The sequence below is a fragment of the Vollenhovia emeryi genome, unplaced genomic scaffold (assembly GCF_000949405.1).
Source record: "Vollenhovia emeryi isolate VEMERY1.0 unplaced genomic scaffold, V.emery_V1.0 DF939160.1, whole genome shotgun sequence".
Classification (NCBI taxonomy): Eukaryota; Metazoa; Arthropoda; class Insecta; order Hymenoptera; family Formicidae; genus Vollenhovia; species Vollenhovia emeryi.
In genome coordinates, this window is record NW_011967206.1 from 1,488,274 (window position 1) to 1,509,311 (window position 21,038).

General features: G+C 38.7%; 6 protein-coding genes and 1 non-coding gene across 10 annotated transcripts; 3 read left to right on the forward strand and 4 right to left on the reverse strand.

Moving 5' to 3' along the window:
• Positions 1-402: 402 nt before the first annotated feature.
• Positions 403-2,819, forward strand: LOC105564734. Its single transcript, XM_012017351.1, has 5 exons — positions 403-694; positions 1,228-1,472; positions 1,914-2,094; positions 2,187-2,285; positions 2,356-2,819. The coding sequence occupies exons 1-5, from the start codon at positions 646-648 to the stop codon at positions 2,472-2,474; spliced, it is 693 nt and encodes a 230-aa protein (XP_011872741.1). The 5' UTR covers positions 403-645; the 3' UTR covers positions 2,475-2,819.
• A 74-nt stretch (positions 2,820-2,893) lies between these two features.
• On the forward strand, positions 2,894-6,168 carry LOC105564771 (malate dehydrogenase, cytoplasmic-like). Its single transcript, XM_012017417.1, has 6 exons — positions 2,894-3,087; positions 3,432-3,739; positions 4,330-4,619; positions 5,270-5,460; positions 5,557-5,689; positions 5,918-6,168. Exons 1-6 carry the CDS (start codon positions 2,914-2,916, stop codon positions 6,166-6,168), a joined length of 1,347 nt encoding a protein of 448 aa, XP_011872807.1. The 5' UTR covers positions 2,894-2,913.
• Positions 6,169-6,352: 184 nt separating this feature from the next.
• On the forward strand, positions 6,353-8,380 carry LOC105564735 (protein AAR2 homolog). Its single transcript, XM_012017352.1, has 5 exons — positions 6,353-6,779; positions 7,056-7,171; positions 7,252-7,405; positions 7,480-7,755; positions 7,881-8,380. Exons 1-5 carry the CDS (start codon positions 6,607-6,609, stop codon positions 8,287-8,289), a joined length of 1,128 nt encoding a protein of 375 aa, XP_011872742.1. The 5' UTR covers positions 6,353-6,606; the 3' UTR covers positions 8,290-8,380.
• A 313-nt stretch (positions 8,381-8,693) lies between these two features.
• Trnav-aac lies at positions 8,694-8,766 on the reverse strand. The gene has a single exon. It is a non-coding gene; the product is annotated as a tRNA-Val (tRNA).
• A 654-nt stretch (positions 8,767-9,420) lies between these two features.
• Positions 9,421-12,921, reverse strand: LOC105564736 (golgin-84-like). 3 transcript variants are annotated; one of them, XM_012017354.1, is made up of 5 exons: positions 12,622-12,921; positions 10,967-11,410; positions 10,768-10,839; positions 10,121-10,432; positions 9,421-9,738 (listed from the first exon to the last, which is right to left on the reverse strand). In XM_012017354.1, exons 2-5 carry the CDS (start codon positions 11,390-11,392, stop codon positions 9,514-9,516), a joined length of 1,035 nt encoding a protein of 344 aa, XP_011872744.1. In that variant the 5' UTR covers positions 11,393-11,410; positions 12,622-12,921; the 3' UTR covers positions 9,421-9,513. The 3 variants fall into 3 exon arrangements, with proteins under 3 accessions (XP_011872744.1, XP_011872745.1, XP_011872743.1); XM_012017355.1 differs by lacking the exon at positions 12,622-12,921 and adding an exon at positions 12,527-12,591; XM_012017353.1 differs by lacking the exon at positions 12,622-12,921 and adding an exon at positions 11,798-12,485.
• Positions 12,922-13,545: 624 nt separating this feature from the next.
• On the reverse strand, positions 13,546-16,529 carry LOC105564738 (UPF0609 protein C4orf27 homolog). Its single transcript, XM_012017356.1, has 5 exons — positions 16,254-16,529; positions 15,382-15,882; positions 15,149-15,294; positions 14,808-15,046; positions 13,546-14,357 (listed from the first exon to the last, which is right to left on the reverse strand). The coding sequence occupies exons 1-5, from the start codon at positions 16,389-16,391 to the stop codon at positions 14,056-14,058; spliced, it is 1,326 nt and encodes a 441-aa protein (XP_011872746.1). The 5' UTR covers positions 16,392-16,529; the 3' UTR covers positions 13,546-14,055.
• A 1,438-nt stretch (positions 16,530-17,967) lies between these two features.
• Positions 17,968-21,038, reverse strand: LOC105564739 (sorting nexin-2). Of its 2 annotated transcripts, XM_012017358.1 has the most exons (8): positions 20,732-21,038; positions 20,142-20,393; positions 19,827-20,073; positions 19,576-19,740; positions 19,372-19,493; positions 19,275-19,283; positions 18,741-19,040; positions 17,968-18,678 (listed from the first exon to the last, which is right to left on the reverse strand). In XM_012017358.1, the coding sequence occupies exons 1-8, from the start codon at positions 20,831-20,833 to the stop codon at positions 18,331-18,333; spliced, it is 1,545 nt and encodes a 514-aa protein (XP_011872748.1). In that variant the 5' UTR covers positions 20,834-21,038; the 3' UTR covers positions 17,968-18,330. The 2 variants fall into 2 exon arrangements, with proteins under 2 accessions (XP_011872748.1, XP_011872749.1); XM_012017359.1 differs by lacking the exon at positions 19,275-19,283 and having other exon boundaries at positions 20,732-21,035.

Genomic DNA, 21,038 nt, shown 5'->3' on the forward strand with positions numbered 1-21,038 from the left:
TAGAGGAACGTCCTCTATTATAAGATAGGATTCTAATACGAGATAGCAGGTTTTCAACGTCCAAGTTCGATCGCAAATCTTTTTTCGCAACGATTACACGAACCGACAATCAATTTTCCACTGAAATAGACCACACCGAGGGCAATAAATTCATAGTGGAACCAACATATGATGTCCATTAATGACTGCGCGGTCTCATATCAGGATCCTATCACGTAATATGGGACTTTTCCTCTATTATTATGATAATAATATTTGATTTAAAAAGGATTAAAAAAGGAGCTCGATTTTACAACTAGATTATCAACGATGGTTCTAAAATGGCGCCACTCGTAGTTGATCCATTCGTTGGATAGATGGCTCTTTTCTTTTCTCTCTCTTTTTTTTAGGCTTCACACGACCATCTACCTATCATTTCGGTGAACGCAGCACACAGACAAATCAAGCGGATGCTATTGCGCGTGCGGAGATAAACGATAAACGGTTGCCTTTGTGTTCAAATGTCGAGTGAGCGAGCGACGAGGTTACTTCGTACCTACGTTAATTAGAGTTTGAGAGGAAAATCGCGCGGAGATAACTGAACGTGAAGGCACGAGCGATCGTGGTCTCGATCTCGCTGTTTCCGAATAGTAATACAGCGGCAACATGTCCAGCATATTCGATTTGTTGGGCGGACTCGCCGAGTCCGACGGAGGTGAGCGAGACTTTGTTTCTACGGCTCCAACTTTTACAGCCGAAAATATACGTCGCGTCTCTGGGGCGTGCATCTCTATTTTCGGTATATAAGTTTTTAATAAACCGAGGAGGTGAAGAGGATTGTAAAGGATTGCCGAGGATTCGGGGAAGCGTCCTAAACCGAGCTGTTTTTATCTTGAAAGATGTTTCACTTTAACGTCTAAGAAATGTTACACTTTCTTTCTATTCTTTCGTGTAAAAATACTTGGCGTAAGGTGATTCGTTGGTGAAGAGGATTGCAAAGAACTGTAGAGGGTCTGGAGCGTCCTAAACCGAGCAATTTTATTTTGAAAGATGCTTCACTTCCAAAAGATGTTGTACCTTTCTTTCTCGCGCTCTTGCATTCTTTCTTGTACAAACTGAGAGAGAAATGCATACGTGACAAGCTACGAGAGGATCTCTCGGCTCTTTCTGTCGCTCTCTTAAGAAAATGGATAGGAAACATTGCAAGCACGTTAGAGCAAATGCTAAAATGTATCGACTTGTTTGTAGGTCAGATAAAGCCCATGGCACGATCAAAGACGTCCAACGAGATCAAAGTGAATTCCCTGAAGACGATGGGAGGTGCGAAACCGAAAGGACTGTCGATAAGATCTAATTCTGATATGAACATATCGAGCATACACTCGGCCAGGAAAAGTACACATGATAAGGAACAGGATTGTTTAAAATTGAGAGCAACGCAAGTCGATAATAAGGGACGTCCGATATCTCCTGGGAAACAAACGCCTACAAAGGTAGTAAAGCTTGTATAAATGTATATTCGGTATAGGCGATTATTAACGATGGTCTGGTGCATATACCAAAGCGTACACTCGGCATCGTGAATGCTCTTACACCTGAAAATAGTCGTTAAGTTTAATACGTTCCGATAGGAAAGTTCATTTTGTTAGAATAAATTTTCCTATTGGATAGGAAATATTTAGTCTTTCTTCAGGTGTAAAGGCACTCGTGACGCTGGGTGTATACTTTGGTATATGTACAAAACAGTCGCGAAACATCGCCTAGTATACTCGGTATATGTATAAATGTATATTCAGTAGAAATGAAAAGAAAATACGTATTATATATAATTATGGTAGAATTTGTCGTTTAAACCTTAGAAGATCTTTAGAGGGAAGCTAAAAACATTGAACTTCTTCGTCTGCTGCAAATTATTGACGGTATTTCTTTTGTAGAAGCTAACCGCTCAGTCGTTCAAGCTTAAAGAATCTACCCCGAAAGAAGATAGCAATAAATGTACAAAAAAGCAATTGAACGATGGCGTTTTTAAGAAGCCACTGCTCCCCAAGAAGAATATTAGGAGGACTCCCAAACCGGAAAAATTGGCGTATTGGTGTAACGACCAACATGATTTTGGTACATGAACAATTCATCTTTATTCGATAAAGGAATAGGCAATTTGCAATTTGGTTGTTATTCAAGTCTGAAGCACAAAATAATTTTTACAGACTACGGATACGTTGAGGCGGTAGAAAATGAATTTAAACATCTGCTCTGTAAGGGAAAGGAGAACATAAAGCCTAGCGACAAAAATATATTTCTGTCAGGTATGAAGCTTGGTATTGCAGTAACATTTATAATGCACGTTTGCTTATCAACTCTTGATTTTTCTTCTAGATTCAGAAAACTTATTCTTAGATATTCCGAAACTTGTTGTCGATAAGTCTTTCAACGAAGAGCCTCTGTCTCCCAACTTGCCCGAAGTGTCTGACGTGTCTGATAGTGAAACTCTGTAATGATGCTATAATAAGAATTACTTTAATATCGTAATTTCTTTTGTAAGAGTGGATATTTTTAAGATTCAATCAGTATTTTAATAATTTATTTTCTGTAATTGATATTTGTAGTTTTTACTTATGGCTAGGACACTATAATAATTTAATAATTAAATACTCGTTAAGTTACCTTAAAAAGATTTGACATAAGATGCAGTTTTATTATGATATTTATGTAATAAAGATAACATAATTTAGGTACTTTTTTAATCTTTACGCTCCAATTTCTCAGTCATCTTAGTTACTAAGTGTTCTGTTATTAATATATCCAAAATAAATTGTAAATTTATATATGAATAAATAATTAAAATTAGATCTTTAAATGATATTTTTTATTTTAGTTTTTATGTGCAGAACAATACGTACACACATTCATACGTGTGAATACAGTATACACGAAATGATATGTCAGTTTTTTGAACTGTTAGCAATGTCGAACAAATGTTTTATCGTGATAGCAGGAACTGTGGACAATTTATCGTTTCACTACGCGTGCTTCATCGCTCTAAATCTTTCCAGGTTGTTGCCGAATTTCCATTTCCAAAAAATTTGTAAAGATGTCACGGAATGGGAGGTACAACACTTCCTTTGACTTGACTCCTTATAGATAATATAACATTGCCTTTAAATTCTAATCATTTCTAGTCTTGGGTTCGTGCAGTTTGCAAATTGCACGGCTGGGAACATACGAGACCTCCTTTGATATGGAAGCAATGCGGAATAAGTGGCACCAAAGTCACTTACATAGGTGATGTTGACAAGTTTCGCGGACTCTTACACGAATATTACAATATACGTTTCGATCTTACGAGAGAGGAATTGGAAATGTTGAAAACGGATCTGTTGCGCGTGAGCGAATTAGGAAAAGACACGATTAACAATTCCGTCTTGTATTGTTCTTGTATTCCCGTTGCGCAGGCACACGAAGTGGAACGGAAAATTGGCAGCTTAGAAATAAAGAAAGAATATCGCCGCGTGACCGTCGTAGGCGCCGGTAGATCGCTGTGCTTAGACTTGATTTCTCAATTAACAGCAATAAGGGAGTTGCATTTGTCACGCGGAATTGTCTTCAGTTTGTACGACGAACCGGAAAACTTCTCTAAGCTTGAGAGGATAACGAAGGAGCTAAGGAATGTCGATGAAGATCTAAATGCAATGATCGTACGAGATATGTCAAGTGGATTACGCGACTGTGATATATTAATATTTCTTGAGGATATGACGAGGTATGTAGGATTCAACAAAGCTCATAACAAGCTTATTTAAAAAATACCCTGATGAAAATTCTTCTCAGAATTATAGCGTACAAATTATTTAGACACTAACACCCTGTCATGGCTGTTTTAGTCTTTATTCCTTCGAATTTGTGTTTATCACATGGGAGCCTCATAAACTTTATGAATTGGTTAAAAATTTTTATGTATATTTCAAACATTTTCAGATCTTTTTATACAAATTAATAAACTTTTCAGAAATAGAAAAATCTTTAAAGTTTGTATAAGAATGAATTCTGAAACATTCTGAGATTTCTAAAAGATTTCCGATTCTATGATTTCAGACGTGATCTTATAAGATTTGAAAAAGTTTAAGATACATTTTTAGAAATTATAGAATGAGAAATCTTAGAAATAGAATATTTCAGAATATATACATGAAAAATTCTAGGAAAAGAAGTAGACTTTCTTAGTGTTTCTGAAAGTAATCTTTCTGTGAAAATTCTGAGAAAAATTTTCGCCGTGGTAATTATTGCGAGATTTAGAAATAAGATAGACGCTTCGTTCTCCGAGACCATTATGAGATAGAAAAATATTTTCAGGGAAGAGTGCAAGGATCACGATACTTGGTATCGGGAGAATTACGACCGTATGAAGACATTGTCGCAGCAAATTAACGAGTACGCCCCATGTCAGATTAAGATCGTATTCTGCTCCGCGGGTCCGACGTGCCTCTGCGCTACCATCCTGCGGAATCTCGCAGCGAAGTCACCCGAAACGAGTGTCGTTGTTGTTAGCGCTCACTACGGATTAGAAGTAGTACATGATATGACAGAGTCTCTTGACACAGATCGGCGGGATTTCGGCTGTCCCCCGGTATGGGGATTTCTGGGTTGGTGCAGTATCCGGTCATATATTTATTTGATCTGTTAAGACAGTGTGACTGATATTCATAGTCAGGTCTTATATTTAAGATCGTCTTAAGATCATCTTTATGATACTCCGTAGCCAATGAAACGTTCCATACAGCATCTTAAGATAAACTCGCGGTAAAAAATTTTTCATGCACGAACATGATTATAGAAATATAGAATTATGTAAAGATGTACATCAAATATATCCACACATATTTTTACATTGTATATTTCTATATGTATACTTTTATACAATTCGATACAGTTCTGTATAATTTTATAGATTTATGCATGCTTTAATACGAAGAGTTTTTTAATGCGAGAAATTGCTTACTTATTATCTACTGATTAAATGAGCAATTTTTTCCTTTTTAAAATTGTTCGTATAAAAGCATGTATAAATCTATAAAATTATATGGAACTGTGTTAGAATTGTACAGAATTATACAGAAATATACAATGTAAAAATATGGACATATTTGATGTATATTATACAATACTATATATTTATGCATGTTCGTGCATACAAAAATTTTTACCGGGCTTAAAACGGTCTACGTAAGATCTAAACGTGGATACCGGCCTATGAAAATTTGCAATATATATTGAACACTACTGCGAATCGTAGGCATCAGTCAATTCGTGGATGTGTGCCATATGGTTCAGAAGCGTAATATATACAGTCTAGGAAAAGGCGATACTTCAGCAGAAGCGAAGGAAAGTACATTGAAGTTGCCAGGGGTCGAGCAAGCCGGATTGAAATGGTTTTGTTCTTTCAAAGATAATGAAAATCGGTACGGAGATTATTTACGGCGTAAGGTAACTACGAGATCTTGGCATTTTGGCTCATACGTATATATTTTTGTTGTTTTTTTTATATGACAGTATCTAAAGAATATCTAAATCTTCAATTAGATCACTACTCAACGTCAAGTAGATCCACAAAAAGAGAATTTGCGAAAATGCCGGGCCATATGTGATCTATTAAAGTTATGGCACAAAGAAAGCGTCGGCGATGAAATTATCGCTCTAGGAATTTCGTCCGATGGTAATTGTGCATTTTAAATTTAACAAGATTCGAATACCTAGAAGTATAAGATTTGCGTAGTTGGAAATTTTATTTTTAAGCGTTAAATGCGCATTTTAGAAAACTAAAAGTCACGTGTTATGAAGCAACTGAAGAGCTCTCTTTTTAACGCGCGCTCTCCATGCTTAAAAAGTATTCATTTGGAGCAATTGAAAGGTAAAAATTTCAACTGCGATGTCTTCATTACAGGCAGTTTCGGTATTCCGAGTGGAATAGTGTTTTCGCAGCCGGCATGTTTGAAGATTTCCGACGGCGGTGCGCGAGTTTGGGTGCCCTGCGACGATTTTCCCTTGCCGGACATGCCTGTATCAATATTTCGCAATTTAATCTCCACAGCTGTGGAAATTACGCGACGGCTAATGAGCGCGGATACAAAATACGATGTTTCGAAAATCCCGGAAAATGATATGTTACCGAAAGATGTAGTGCCTAATTCTTGATTAAATAATCCGATTCTGCGAGATACGTCGGTATTCTACGTTTAAATCGCGCGCCGGAGAATTGAGAGAAGTTCGAAGTGCGACCGAGGATGTCGCTCCGTTCGTGAGAAACAAGCCCTGTCAATAAAATCCTTCTCGAGTCATATACGCGAATTAATTTATTGATATCATTTTGCTACCTGGGTTGTAATAGATGTAACGAATGGTTGTGTTACGTTTTATCTAAGACCGATTGCGGAATGTTGAGCCTTTAACACACATTGACGTTTAGTATCTCGGGATGCAAGATTATTCTCCCGCAGTGAGCTTCAAGGTTACGTCTTTTGCTGTACGGCTGTAACGTGATTCTGTCGCTGTAAATATTGTTGTGTTAACGACGCGGTGTCTGCTCGGGGAATTTATACTGGCCGTGTAAGTTTGCGACAAACTCTGCGTGGGATGGAAATGGATCAAAGGGTCGCGCAAGCTTTGCTGGCGCAAGGCGCCACGCTGGTTTTGCTGGACATGCCGGCGGGCACCGACGTCGGTATTGATATCAAGTCCTGGAGTGTAGGGCAGAATTTTAAGGGGATCAAGATGATCCCGCCCGGGATTCACTTTGTGCATTACAGGTAATCACGCGCTGGTGTTCCCAAATCCTGTACATCGAGATACCAAATTCTACGACTTGCGTACGCAGACGTACTCCGTTTAAATTCGCTGAGTTATTTAGTGGGTCAATTCCGTATCTTGCACTGTAGTGAAAATGCTGAGGGTGAGTAGCTCCGTCTCTTTCTAATCGTCCCCTTGGGAAGAGACAAGGCTGCTGACCTTTAGCGCTTTCACTATGTTGCAAGACGCCGAATTGACCCCCGGTGTTTATTTTTATTAGTGTTTATTATGTTTAGCGCGGCGAATGAGTTTGGTGAGCTGGCGCCTAGAGTTGGCTTCTTCCATGACTTCCAGAGAGGCGAATTCTTAGCGAAGAGATGGGACAGCAAGCTGGAAGATATTAGCTCAGAATGTAAGCAATCAGGATTATTGTTAGTAGCGCAAGATCCCATATTAACGTATTATACGATTATACGTATTATGTTCAAACAGCTGTACCTGAGGAGACAGTTCAGAGGCTGAGAGATAACATAAAAGAGCTGGACAGGTATCTAGGACCGTATCCGAACGAGATATCAAAGTCGTGGGCGAAATTGACGAATGGGATCACTGCGTCTCTTGTGACGAGGTGCTCGCCGCTGTGTGGGTAAGTGAGATGGCGAGTCTTGCCTATCTAAAATTCAAAACTGACCGAGTGGCTGTTGGAACATTGTATTTCAGTTACGTGCGATCCGCCTTGGAATTGGAGCACTGCAGCGACGCCTCGAGACCACGCGGTAGAGAGTCCGAGAGCAAACAAAGGAGGTCCGGCAGGCTCACGGCGGAAGACAAGGAGGAGCAAATGCTGCCGGATCTAAAACCGAAGCCTGGCACAGAACTCAGGCTTACGGAAATACCGGATAAGCATTATCCCGATGATGCGACTCCAAGCGAGATAACACGGCATTCTCTCGACACCAGTTATGTCTTGGATACTACTCTGAAAAAATTGCGAGAGTAAGTCTGACTTTAGAGTGCAAAAGGTCAAGATGGGGAGGGGGGAAAGAGAGAGAGGGGATCAGTGGGTAAAACGAGGGTTTTTTTGTGTGAATGTCTAAAGTAATAGGTCACAAAATTTTTAGGCCTATCGAGATCATCGGGGAGATGCAACTGACGTTTGTCTGCTTCCTAGCTGGCCAGAGTTTGGACGCTTTTGAACAATGGAAGAAACTCATATTACTGATTTGTGGCGCGGACAACGCGATCCCACAGTATCGCTCTATCTACATGGAGTTTCTGCAAGCCCTGGAAGTAGAATTGTCATATGTGCCGGAAGACGTGCTCTGCGACATCGTAGCAAGCAATAATTTCGTGTATCGCAATCTGTGCGAGCTATTCGGTAACATAGAGTCGAATTCTGAGGTGGATGGTCGATTAAAATCGTATGCGAAGCGTTTGCAGGGCCGACTGACCGCCAAGTTTCTGTGGGACTTTTCAAATTTGCTCGAAGAGGCGGACGATGAAGCGCCTGTTGTTGTAACTCTTGCGTAAATAAAATAAGTCACGAAGTACGAACTGATAGCGTTGTCTTTACATTTAATTTGTAAATAATTATAAATAAATTCTAATTTCAACATCTTTATACAACTCTACCTGTACATTTCATGGATCGACATATTTAATTTTTGAACTTTATTTGGTTTGTCTACCAAGGCTATCCTTTTTTCGTCTTTCGCTAACTTTACTGTTTTAATTTTAATTATTATTTTAATATCTGTTTTAAAACATACGCAAAGTTACAATATAGTTAAAAATCTTGTTATATTTTTATAAGTCTAAATATTACAATAACGTGCTAATTGTACTCGTATTATTGAATTATTGAACACCAAAAATATTGAATATTATTGAACACTAAAAAATATAAAATAGTTATTTAAAGTATTAAAAAAAAATGTTTCCGCCCGGGATCGAACCGGGGACCTTCCGCGTGTTAGGCGGATGTGATAACCACTACACCACGGAAACTTATGGATGGCCGGTCCTTCTTTCGGTTCGTACTTGTCACATAGTATAATAAAATTACTAGATATAGATTAATTTTATTTGAAAATTTATTTTTACATTCAAAATATAGGAAATTTATTACAAAAACACTTTTCAAAAGTCTTAATTATTCACTGCACTCGACATACTATTTATTAACAATACATGTCTAATCGATTATAAAAATTGTCCTCTTACTTTCAGTCATTTAATATTTACTTTTTCTCACAAAGTGACGATTGATTTAGTTTTATTTCAATGAAATATTTTTATGCTCAATGAAATGTTTTATATGTTCGAACTAAAGTATCGAGATATCTCGAAGTGTCGATATCTCTAAACTTGGTGGAAATTTGATTTTCTCTAATTTGTTTGCCTCGGTTTCTTTAATTTCTTCATTTTCTTTGTTAACAGCGCGACGAAATTCACACAATATGCAATGCACAATGTTGCCTGTGTCTTTCTACTATTTGCAAAACGATAGAATGTTATACAAAATTTAAAGAATTATTTGGCGCCAGTACATGATTAACCAATGTAGAAAATTGCTAAACGACGCAAGCTGGCAATTTCTAATTAAAGAAATTTATTGCGAAAAATATTAATTCAACCAGGGTTTGAATCTGGACTTCCCATACACTCTTATTTTATTAGTGCACATTAAATAATTGATATAAAAGCATGACAAATATATGTATTAATAATGTTAAGGACATGTAAAAGTTATCTTCATTCAGGTGCAGAGGCGGCCGTTTCGAGGGCTTGCTTCTCCCTGGACAATAGAGTAATTTTCTCGCCGTATTTCTCACGAAGACTTTGAAACAGAGATAACTGGGTCTCATATTCCTTTTTGAGATCAGCATTGAGCCTCATTGCTGTATCCATCTTGCTAATCATCGCGTTATGTCGATCGCGTTCCTCGGAAATTTTTTTTTCCATATTGTCAACTTCAGCCTGCAACATATATCACATTTTAGTTTAAACGTACAGTAATCTCAAAACTAACGATGCATATTATATTAATGGTAATGTTAATAAAAGGCACACAAGAAAAGAGCCCGAAGAAAAGAGGTAAATTGAAATGAGTCAATTCGGAATTCAATCTGTATGAATATAAAGTTATAATGTTTGAAATGTATCTCAAAGTTTCTTCACGAATTCTTTCTTATTTTTAGAAAAACCAGAAGAAAGCTCGGGGAACAAACTAAATGAAAAAAAGGACGAAACGGTGAATGCAAATTGCTCTTTTTAAGCAAGATCTTGTTTGGAATCTTTCTTAAAGTATTTTTCTCATTGCAACTCGCACGTACAAAAAGGAATAAAATCGTCAACTCACTTGCAGCTGTTTCACTTCCATGTTGCGGATCTGCAACAAATCCCGCGTGATCGATATCACTTCCTTCAACGATGTGACTTGATTGTTCAGGGCGTTAATCTGGTTCTCCTGATTCGCGACTACGCGATTGCGTTCCTCATACATCAATGCTGTCTGCACCAGTTGTCCGCGCAACTGTTCCACCGATTGTTGCATGGTATCCTCGTTGCTGCCGTGATTCATTATTGTATCGTAGGATGTTTGCAGGGCGGCCAGCTTCGCCTCCGTGTCTTCCAATTTCTTCCGGTAACTGTCACACTCCTTTGTTCTTTTCTGCCGGTCATATGGATCATTAAAATCTGTACGAATATTAACTTAAGGTGTACGAGGAATGGCAAGGCTCATGTAGTCAACTTTTTAATTTGTTAAAGAAAATTATAGGATTTCTTAAAATCAATAACATTTCAAAATATATAACAATTAGAAATGAAAAATATTATTATCGCGATATGCGTATGTATATGCAAGTGGAAGAAAGAGATATTGCAAAGATCTCACAAAAAAAAACTGATTTTTTACTAAAAACGTGAAGATTTAACTTCATTTTCAAGTAGACGTGACTCAGTTCTTTCAGGACAATCCGGGGCACTTTCGGGGGGTTTTCTCACCCGCAATTCCGCCTCCAATCTGGATATGCACGCCGCATTGTTACTTCTTGTATTCTGCTTTGACGTATCGATCTGAAGACAGAGATAGGTATAATAATAAATAGCAATGCGTACTTTAATAATAATAACTAGCAATAACAGCAAATAATAATAATAAATAACAAAATCCGTCAGTTATCTATTGCTTTTGCTCTCACACCTTTTCTTTATTAGCAGATTTTGATTGTAACGTTTCTTCACTGTGAAGAGCGATTACAGAACTATTAGATTCTTGAGCGATCTCTTGTGCCTCAGCTTGTGCCACATCTTCCACTGACGTATGAATGATCTGTGTGATTACATTAGTACACTCTGCAGTAGATGCATCTTCTGGTTTAACAACTTCTTCTACTCCACCAGGTACGTTCGCGTTGTTTGTCGTTTCTATCGGACGTTCGTTTTCAGTCTGCACGTTTAACACCTCTTTTGCAATTTCTCCTGCGGATGCAGTTGCGTCTTCTGGTTTTACATTAGCGCTCTCCACTGCGATAATTGCGACCGTATTATCAGCGCAATCGAGCTTGATCGCTTCAACTGGTGGTGCGTCTCCGCCGGCTGTGAGATCTGATTTCTCCACTTGAGACATCTTTCTTTTTCCTTTTCTCTACAAGATTGACGAAAATTGTAATTCCAATCAAGACAGTCAACGCAGTAATGCCGAAGAAAAAGAAAAACGCAGGAAAAAAAAACGATTGACTTTTAAAAAACAGACGACTAACACTTTTTCGTTTACATTATATTCTCTATTCAAGTCAATATGGGGTAACTCTGGTATTTATGCCGCGCGGGGATTTACGTCGCAGAAATCAGAAAAAATGGAAGCAATGAAAATAATGTGCTTACAACTACTCTGTTATGCGCTTCTATGTCATATTAATATTGTATTATAACATCAGTCAGTAGTAAGTAGCGCCATCATATATTACGATCAACATAAAATGATTATTGTAGGAGATGTAAAAAAACTTAATGATTGTTTCATGATACATACATGTAGAGGGATAGTAAAGGATATAATACAGCAAGATACAATAAGTGCCTCGCTCTTGTATTCTTCGTTTTGCTTGATATCTTTTATATCCCATCTATTTAGGCTAGACAGCATTTTTACCATGCGAGATTTATGCCATAGTACAGTGAATAATAAGTTAAACTGATGGCAGAAAACGAGAAAAGGAAGTGATAAAAGCTCTTATTAAGTTTTCTTCGAATATCTCTTTAATGTATCTATAGTTTGTCTAAAATATGTTTTTAATCCTTCTGCAAACAAATCTGCATTTGTTTATCATTCTTGTACTTTTCTAAACTTTTCACACGCATTTTATATCATCATTTTATTACCTAATTTATGAACATTATTTGTAAGACATATATCCACCCATGAATAGTCGTATAACCCACTCCTGTGAGATATGTGTCAAAAATGCAAGGATTTCTAAAAGATTTTTCGTTAAATACAACAATTAACTTTTCATATTTTTCATTTTTTTTATAGTAGTAGATAGTATACAGTTTTTATTAGTATAGTTTATTTGTCTTAAACATTGTAAATAATACTTAATAAATTAAGTTTTCCTTATAGGTGCAGCGTATATACCGGAGTTACCCTAATGCCACGAGAGCTAGTTTCTTTGTAATATAACAATATTATTGGTTAATAACTTTCAACACGTATGTCACGAATAATCAAAGTTGCGAATGAAGTATGTTAACGACTCACTGTTTCGAATATTAATAATTTCTCCCACTTTTAACAATTTTTTAACAAAATATTTCTAAATATGAATAGTTTGCGATATGCTAAAGATGATTTACCAGAAAGGATACGCGTAATTATCAGATATTTTTCAACTAAAATAAAACACTTTCATCGAAACAACGCTGTTATCCGGAATGACTAGACATCGACGACTGAGCAGAAGCGGAAGGTATTTTTGGCCGTTCGCCGTTCGTTCTATTTTGAGCGCCGTCTCAGTAGTACTTTAATATTCGAATATGAAGTTACATGACATAAATAATTTATTTACGGAGAGTGAATTATACATATATATTTTTTCTCCCGTATACTGTATTTATTCCATTCTGTCCTGCGTACCCACATTAAAAAATTGTCATATAAAATGTATAAATATATAAAATTATACAAACCTGTGTAGAATTGTATAAAATTATATAGAAATATGTATGAACATATTTGATATACATATATTTTTATATAATTCTATATACACTGCACAACAAAATTAACGCAACAAAAATGTATACCAAAATTTCACTCAAATTCAAATAATCGTAATTTCGCGAAAACACATCGCATTTGAAAGTTTTTTTTTAATTTTAAAGTTAAAGATTTCTACTTTAAAGAGAATTCGTCAGATTTTTAACTTCTCTTTTTCCCTTTTCGTCATCTCTTTAAAAGGACGTGTTTTGTGTGCAAAACTTTTCATAGTTTAACGCACTTCACGGGGTGCAATAAACTTTTTCGCAAACTATAAAAATCGTAAAATATGAACTTTCTCCTATCAATTAAAAAAACTTGAAGTCTGTATGATTTTTTTTTTGCTGAGTTACGATGTATCAAAGTTACCTATACATTTAGTCTATTTGTGCCTGTTACCACCAGCATTAGGGCCATTGTTCCGGATAATGGAGGGAAATTAGCTGAAAGAGAAATTAAACTGGGAAACTTAACTTAATTAAATTGTTACCTTTATTAAATACAAAAATATACAACTGTTAATTAAAATTATATACGATAGAAAATGTACGAAGTTAAAATTTTTATTATAATCTATTTCAATTTTAATACTGAGATTAACAACCCAGCCGCGAGAAATCGAGATTTATTATATAATATTAAAAGCCTTTAACGTGAGTCCGCTTTGAAAGTTTTGCGACCTGAGAGACATTTTAGAGAACGGCATCACACATCACAACCTGAGTTACCTTGACGTTGTTGGGTAGTCCAGAACACGGCGCAACGCCGTTAATTTTGTTCTCTATTTTGTCACTAAAGAATGTTACCATTTGTACTGATCCTACTGTTTATAATTATCATTGCTCCCTTTGTAAATGTTATTTCAAAAAATTTGAATCAAAATATTAAATATAATTATAATTCACACATAACGTATACAAATTGCAGTAATTTGGTCGCAATAAGGTACCAAACAAATTCCCAAAAGGTCATAACAAACATGTGTTCAAGATTTAATTAAAAAATATATGTATAAGTCACTGTTAAATATTTTAAATCACACTCAATTCACAACCCTTCTTCCTGTTTTTCAAATGTGCTTTCACTATTCTTAATAGCTGTGGTCTTTTTAAATGAGTGTACGCGATAGACAGCATTTGCAGAGCTCTAGTTTGTACGTGAATGCCGCCGTTTGAGAAGAGATCGTGTCCCAACTCTAAGCAAGTACCGAAGTCGCATTCGTCCGCCGCTATCGTCGCCAATCTTACGACCTCGTCAAGTCTCGCAATCGATGTCTTTCTTACTTCTGGAGTACCAGCCTCCTCTATCTGCTCCAATATTTTTTGTAAATCGTCTATCACATACCAGAGAAAGGTAATTATTTACATCGTACATGTCTATATGTGTAACTGCACGAAATATACACAGGGTGTCCAAAAAGTCCGGCAACGGCTAAATATCTCGAAAAAAAAAAAAAAAAACATTTTTGTCTAAAATGCTTTATTTTGGCGCGTTGGCGGACTTTTCGGACACTCTGTGTAAAAATGATTGTGAATTATTTGAAATACTTTTCGCCATATAATTGAACGCATTAGTTATGTCCGGTATCTGGTAGAATCACATTCGTAAGAATATCTCAAAATATACGACTCTGTAATACTTTTCGTTTTTCTTTAAATACAATAAAGGAATTAAATAGTATAATTTATCATATAAAAATGTTTTTTAAATTATTATAAAAAAACACATTTAAATATTGAATCTAAGCACACTAAATACGGTTAATACATTCGATTGTACTTACTGTCTGTCGCTGCCAAATCTCTGTAACCTAATTGAGTCTTCTTATCATATGGAACTACAATGCCTGCCTTATGAAAGGTTCGCGCTACAACCCGTTTCTCTCTCGCTCGCATGCCTACAGTATTTCTCTCCAGAGTTACATTGTGCTGCTTGGCAAAATTCTTCAATTGCGAATGCAAACGCGCTATGCCGGCCTTCTCGAAGGGATTGGCCAACTTCACTTTATTTTGCAAATACGTACTGTAATTTAAATAATATAATTAAGAAATCGATATAAAATAATAATAAATTTACAGACACTGATCTATATATTGGGCTTCTAAAGTTTTATATTTTACTTACTCGACAGCACCAAATATATTTTCTGCGACAGGTTCAAATACACCGTTCACGTTTGCTCGATTCTTCGCTACAAACACCGGCTTTTCCACATTATCTCGCCAGTAACCGAAATGTAATCCCTCTTTATCGTCGCATTTCGCAATAGTCTGTAGATACAATTCTCAAGTTGAATCTGTCTCTTCAGTTTTTAAAATACTTAATGTCATCTATAAATATCGATTTATTTTGTGCACCTGAAATTCTGGAGGGTCGTAATAATATCTCCAGTGTGTCAAATACTTTTCCTTATCGTCCTTACTCGAGGGCACTTTTATTTTACCATCCAGCACATCGTACGGGCCCACAAGTGTCAAGCGAACGGACTTGCAAGCTGTGAGAGGACTGTGCTTCGATATACTTTTGCAAAATTCGTAAAACTGAAAAAAATCTTCCGGCATCTCGACCAGAAATAGATCCATGATTATTCCTTCGGCGTCAGATTTATTCTCCGCGTTGTGTTCAGTTGAATTACATTCATTCTGCGACGTTTTCTCACTCGATGCTTCTGCTTTCTCATCAATGTCGTTGTCTCTAACAACATCACTTCTCTCCGGACTTGGAGAGAGCTCATGTAAATTCCTTTCGGAAGGCTCGTGTGCCTTCTGCAATTTTCTCACTGGACTTTTTAACTGCGCTTTTCCATTATCTTTGAAAGGATCCTTTCTCTTCTCTCCAGTAATCGTCCTCCCAATTTTCTGCAAAGTGGAAAAGATGAAGTAAGGACGACCGTGTACTCAGACAACTCAAGTCAATCGGCGATTAAATTCAAACGGCAGAATTGCTCGATGTAAAATCTCGAATTACATAATTCGTTCTCCCTAAGCACCTCTTGCACATATGTAAATTAACAATTCCATCCAAGTTAACGAACTAGCATGATCAGGTACGATCTACCAAAAGTTAATTCTCTAACGAAAGTGAATCAAATGCTAACGCACTGACCAGTGCAGCTATAGACGAGATTATTTATTGCAAATTAACCGCCGAGTAAGTTAATATGCGAACTAATGTTAACACATCGACTGCAAAGTCGTCACGTTTCTCAGATAAAGATGAAAATGATTACCTTCTCCCCTTTTGGCGGGTGTTTATATTTGCCGTGATGCTGCGGATTCTTCTGATAGCATTTGACGCCGTACTGGCAAGGAACTCGCGGATCGTCCTCGTACGCCGGCAATTGAGCGTCCTCGTTGTCGGACGACATCGTGGAGGATGTAATTTATATGCTGTGTTGCACGACTTTACGTGTCATTATCGATAAATCAAGATCCTCGCGCGCGGCCCATACGGCGCACAAAAATACACCGTCGAGGCAGAGAGAAACAGAGAGCGGCTACTCCGGCGTTTTACTTGATACCGTTTTCGCTAGGTAGAGTGGAGCCAGTAAGCCGGAAGTCGCCATTTTACGATTGACAGCGTAACTAAGGCGCCTAAATTTGAACTACGTAAACCAACTGTTCATTTTTTAACCGCTTTGCATTTTCACATCTAATACCTTCAGGGCTCGGCGAACTCTGACGGTGTGCGCCGTCTAATACACGAAACGCAGCCTACATAACCACACGGACACACATCTACAATACATCGCACCCATACATAAAGTTTCGCGAAAGTTTCATACAAACTATTTTCTTATTTAAAATCTCTAATCCCAATTTGAAGGATTTCACAGTAATTTTACATATAATCCAATCCCAGGAAACTCAGGCCGGTATTCATAGTCAGATCTTATATTCAAGACCGTCTTAAGATTATCTTTAGATACTCCGTAGCCAATGAAATGTTCCATACAGCATCTTTAGATAAATTCAAGACGGTCTTGAACAGAAGATCCGACTATGAATACCGGCCTCAGTTTCATGCGAGTTGTAAAACTTTTGTACGAAGCATAAGTTGTGACGAAGCGACAGTTCGTCTACAAGGATATAACTAATCAATATATGAAGTTTGAAATTTTTACTCATTTTCTTGTATAAAATCGGAGATTCCTTGGATCATTAATGCATATACTGTAATTGTACGCAAGCATTTTTTATTTCGTCAAATTTATACGCCTCAGTTACTTTGTCAATCGTAAAACGGCGACTTCCGGCTTCACTCTACTTTTACCCACTCTACCTAGCGAAAACGGTATCGAGGAAAACGCCGGCATGGCCCGCTCTCGGGTTTCTCTCCGATAGGGCGAAGAAAAAGTCTAGCTACAACGAACTGTGGATGCGTATGTTATAACGTCATAAATGGTATGTTCTTCGCAGCTTAACTTTTTGTATGCTTCTTTTCTATTGCCTCAAAGAAGAAATCTATCTCTTGAGCCGCGTTTACTTTTCCTAATTATTTCACTGCAATTGTAGAAAGTATAGTGCAGCTACGAAAGCGAAGTCGGTACATTTCAGTCGCAAGTTCCTTGATCTTTTCCCCGTCTTCCTCGTCGAAAACGCGCACTTGTTGCGTCGCACATACGGACGACGCGCTCGACAAATCTTCCTTCCTTTCTTTTACAGTTACGCCCCAATAAAATAATAAATTAGCCTCTCCAGCTGCAATTTTTACACTTTTACGCGCTTAAACTGCTCTCCTTTCTCTAAAATTCAAACGTGCTCACTTGTTGCAACGTTTTTTTTTGCCGAACATAAAAGTCCTACATTTTTCAAGTCTGCGCATACATTTGCTTTGTTAAGCATAGGACGCAGACATTTATATAACCATGATTGATCTTTATTATTTAGTAACATTCTTTAACAAATTGTATAATATTTCATACGTATGTATATATAATATGGATATAAAGTAATCATAAAGAATTAATATATTATATATTGACAATAATTGAAATGTAATAAAAATTTGAGACTTCTAGTTACGTTCGTCTAATTAGGATATAATTCTCTTCTCTTTCATCGCGCTTCCAATTGAACTGGCAGTACCCTCGAATCGTGTGTTTTGCGCTCTCTCTCTCTCTCTTTCTTCTTCGATCTTACATGTATACTGTAAAGCCCAAGTATTCTTTCATCAAGATACGCCGCAATCGTTGATACTGAAGGAATATAACTTGTCCCGACGAACATCACAGAAGTTACTTCTTTCGTGGTATACGGTAGGTATCGGCCTTATTATCGTATTATCGCTTCTTTTTAACGGAATGTTTACGCGACCGCTCGTGCCTCCGGCAAGAAACTCTCCCAGTACTTGACGAGTTGATTCTGATGTTGCAGCATCGATTCCAGGTATTCGATCAGCTGCTTCTTGAAATCTTGCACTCTGACTAATTCGAAGCGCTCGACCTCCTCCTTTATCATCTTCGAGATATTGTCGAATTCCTCCTGGCCTCTGTCCACCTTCGCCTCCCACTCGATGACCTCGGTAGCCGCTTGACTCGTCTTGTCCGTGCGGCCTGATTGCTCGAGTCGCGCCTTTTGCTCGCGTTTCTTGTTCAACATCAACTGGGCGTGTTGCCAGTTTTGAAAGACTTTCACTCTCTCGTGAAAAACATCCTGCAACGAACAATGTTGTACGCGAAGGAACACAAATTCAATCGTAAATGGTAAATACGAACTTTAATTGCGCCAATAAGCGCGACGTAATCCCTTAGCATCTCTGCAAATTGATAGAGATCGCTGTTGCTCTGCGTCTTCCTGATCACCTCCACCTTTTCCAGAGTCTCGGCCAATTGCGCCAAGGCTCTGCCAAGAGACGCTCCCGGTTCGCCATGACCGAGAACGGCAACCGACTTCGCCGTGGCGCCAGTACAGTTTGCCAATTCCCTTCTTTGATTCGTTAAGGAATCGACCGCGGAATGCAGCGCACGTAACTGAATGTCAAGGGAATCTATTTGCGATGTTTTCTCCTCGAACCACTGCAAAAGAATGCGGATGCTTATTCATTTTGTTTCTCAAGTAACGAATAATTGTGCATGCACGGCAACACTGGTATACATGATCGTTTTTAATGAACCGACAAATCATCGTAATATATTCTTTTACGATACATATTGCACGATAATACAATGGTGATTAGGTTAATAGACTTGTAGATATCAAATTAAAACGTGCGTGATAAATAATGACACGTTGATTTCAAATGAACGTACCTTACCCTCCTATTGCAAGCAACAAAAAATTGTTTCACGATACTTCATAGGAAATACATGCAAGAAGAAATATGTGTTTACATTGAAGAAATCTCACCATATCACTCTCGTCCATTTTGTACGTTATCTTATTAACAGTTTCCCCAACTTTGTTGAAAAGCCGCATCACTCCTTTACCACTCAATGCGGATGTATTGGTGGCCTTAGGCAATTCTACGTCTGGAAGAAGGCAGGATCGTTAATTGAATGAACTCGAATCGTTCAAGAGCTTTATACCACTTTATTAACGAGCATCGTTTACCAGCTTCCAAAAATTCTCTGAAATCAGGATCGATGCTCAGAACTGGATGTGCGGCTGTTCGGTTCAAGTACCTCTCGAGGGCCGCTCTGCGTCGTTCGATGAACTCGGTGGAACTCGAGTTTTGCTCCTGGCTCTTGTCCCCGGACATTTTGATCTTCGTAGTTCCTGTCGACACAATTCACATTTTCCGACGACTGTTCTACAACCGCGAGTAAACCCGGCGAGAGCACGCACAAACGTTATATCCCTACCGATTACACTCTTCTCCGGAGCCGGCGGGATTATCCTGCCGTTCCTGAGATATTTCTCCGTCAATTTGTCGTGAAGACCTAGGAAGTCGCTGAAACGCCGAATCACGCTGAAGTTTCTCTTCTTAAAAATCAGCATGTTCGTTCTCGTCTCAACTTTGTACGCGACGTAGGCACCCATACCGTCGCCTATCTTCTGAGGCGAAGTGACGGTAATCTTTAAGAACACCTCGGACGCGTCTGCCGGGACCTGCGTAAACAGCACAGCGTGAGAAACCACAATTGTACGTATCGACCCAATCTAACGTATGTATGTACCTCCTCTAGAGATCGAGAGTGAATGACGCTTGTAGACAAGGTGTCCGCGTTGTCGTTGATAGGAACATCATGAAGGTCCCCGATGTCCGTATTCATCGGCCCCAGCGGAGGGCTCAAGGGACCTGGCGCCGGGCTGGACATCGAGGAGAACGAATTCTCCTCCGGCATGTCTCGCAGGGACAGCTTCGGCAATTCCGCCTGAACCTTGGACACTCCGTTGTAAGGTGACGTGTCCTCCAGTTGATTCTGCTCCTGCAAACACGTGAGGATTCCCGAAATTTACTCGGGCACCTGTGAACGTTTATCATTACATTCTTTGACGTGACGTGACGTGACGTGTCGTTGTCGAGATACGATTATCTCTCGCGGCGGAGAGGACACGGATTGAAATCGCACAATGCGGACATACGGACGTCGGGAGGACGCATCTCGCGCCGTTTTATCGCGCGACCACGAACGAACGCGGATTATTTTCGCGGCATCGTGACACGCGAGCCCGTTGGGAGATCCTTGTTTTTTTTTTCTGTTCTTTTCCTGCCCGTGAAATTCTGACTCCCGGCGCGGTCGGGACCGCCCGCCACCGGTGTTACCTGCACCGCGGACGCGAAGATATCCTCGTCGTCATCCTCCAGGTCGTCCAATTTCGTCTCGTTGGTGTCGAACAGAGGCGGCGACTCCGTCATATCGGCCATCTTCCTCGGTTCTGTCAAGCAACGGGCGATTCGGCGACGGTTAAACGCTACGTCGCGTCGTGCCGCAGGGATCGGCCCCCCTGACGCCGATTACGCCGACAACGTCGATTATCGCTGTCGGTATCGGAGGCCGTGTGTCGATCCACGAGCGCGCCGCAAGCTGCTTCCGCACGGGACCGTACACCGTACCCGTCATAGACATAGA

Excerpts from the sequence above, each read along its gene's own strand:
- LOC105564734 (XM_012017351.1), top strand. The coding sequence starts at position 646 with ATGTCCAGCATATTCGATTTGTTGGGCGGACTCGCCGAGTCCGACGGA. Across the intron at positions 1,473-1,913 it reads GGAAACAAACGCCTACAAAG|AAGCTAACCGCTCAGTCGTT; the intron begins GTAGTAAAGCTT and ends TTTCTTTTGTAG. Across the intron at positions 2,095-2,186 it reads TAACGACCAACATGATTTTG|ACTACGGATACGTTGAGGCG; the intron begins GTACATGAACAA and ends TAATTTTTACAG.
- LOC105564771 (XM_012017417.1), top strand. The coding sequence starts at position 2,914 with ATGATATGTCAGTTTTTTGAACTGTTAGCAATGTCGAACAAATGTTTT. Across the intron at positions 4,620-5,269 it reads CCCGGTATGGGGATTTCTGG|GCATCAGTCAATTCGTGGAT; the intron begins GTTGGTGCAGTA and ends TGCGAATCGTAG. Across the intron at positions 5,690-5,917 it reads TCTAGGAATTTCGTCCGATG|GCAGTTTCGGTATTCCGAGT; the intron begins GTAATTGTGCAT and ends TCTTCATTACAG.
- LOC105564735 (XM_012017352.1), top strand. The coding sequence starts at position 6,607 with ATGGAAATGGATCAAAGGGTCGCGCAAGCTTTGCTGGCGCAAGGCGCC. Across the intron at positions 7,172-7,251 it reads GGAAGATATTAGCTCAGAAT|CTGTACCTGAGGAGACAGTT; the intron begins GTAAGCAATCAG and ends ATGTTCAAACAG. Across the intron at positions 7,756-7,880 it reads ACTCTGAAAAAATTGCGAGA|GCCTATCGAGATCATCGGGG; the intron begins GTAAGTCTGACT and ends CAAAATTTTTAG.
- LOC105564736 (XM_012017353.1), bottom strand. The coding sequence starts at position 11,920 with ATGGTAAAAATGCTGTCTAGCCTAAATAGATGGGATATAAAAGATATC. Across the intron at positions 10,840-10,966 it reads AATCTGCTAATAAAGAAAAG|ATCGATACGTCAAAGCAGAA; the intron begins GTGTGAGAGCAA and ends CTCTGTCTTCAG. Across the intron at positions 9,739-10,120 it reads TGGAAGTGAAACAGCTGCAA|GCTGAAGTTGACAATATGGA; the intron begins GTGAGTTGACGA and ends TATATGTTGCAG.
- LOC105564738 (XM_012017356.1), bottom strand. The coding sequence starts at position 16,391 with ATGTCGTCCGACAACGAGGACGCTCAATTGCCGGCGTACGAGGACGAT. Across the intron at positions 15,883-16,253 it reads ACCCGCCAAAAGGGGAGAAG|AAAATTGGGAGGACGATTAC; the intron begins GTAATCATTTTC and ends TCCACTTTGCAG. Across the intron at positions 15,295-15,381 it reads ACGACCCTCCAGAATTTCAG|ACTATTGCGAAATGCGACGA; the intron begins GTGCACAAAATA and ends TTGTATCTACAG.
- LOC105564739 (XM_012017358.1), bottom strand. The coding sequence starts at position 20,833 with ATGGCCGATATGACGGAGTCGCCGCCTCTGTTCGACACCAACGAGACG. Across the intron at positions 20,074-20,141 it reads ACTCTCGATCTCTAGAGGAG|GTCCCGGCAGACGCGTCCGA; the intron begins GTACATACATAC and ends CTGTTTACGCAG. Across the intron at positions 18,679-18,740 it reads CGCTTATTGGCGCAATTAAA|GATGTTTTTCACGAGAGAGT; the intron begins GTTCGTATTTAC and ends TGTTCGTTGCAG.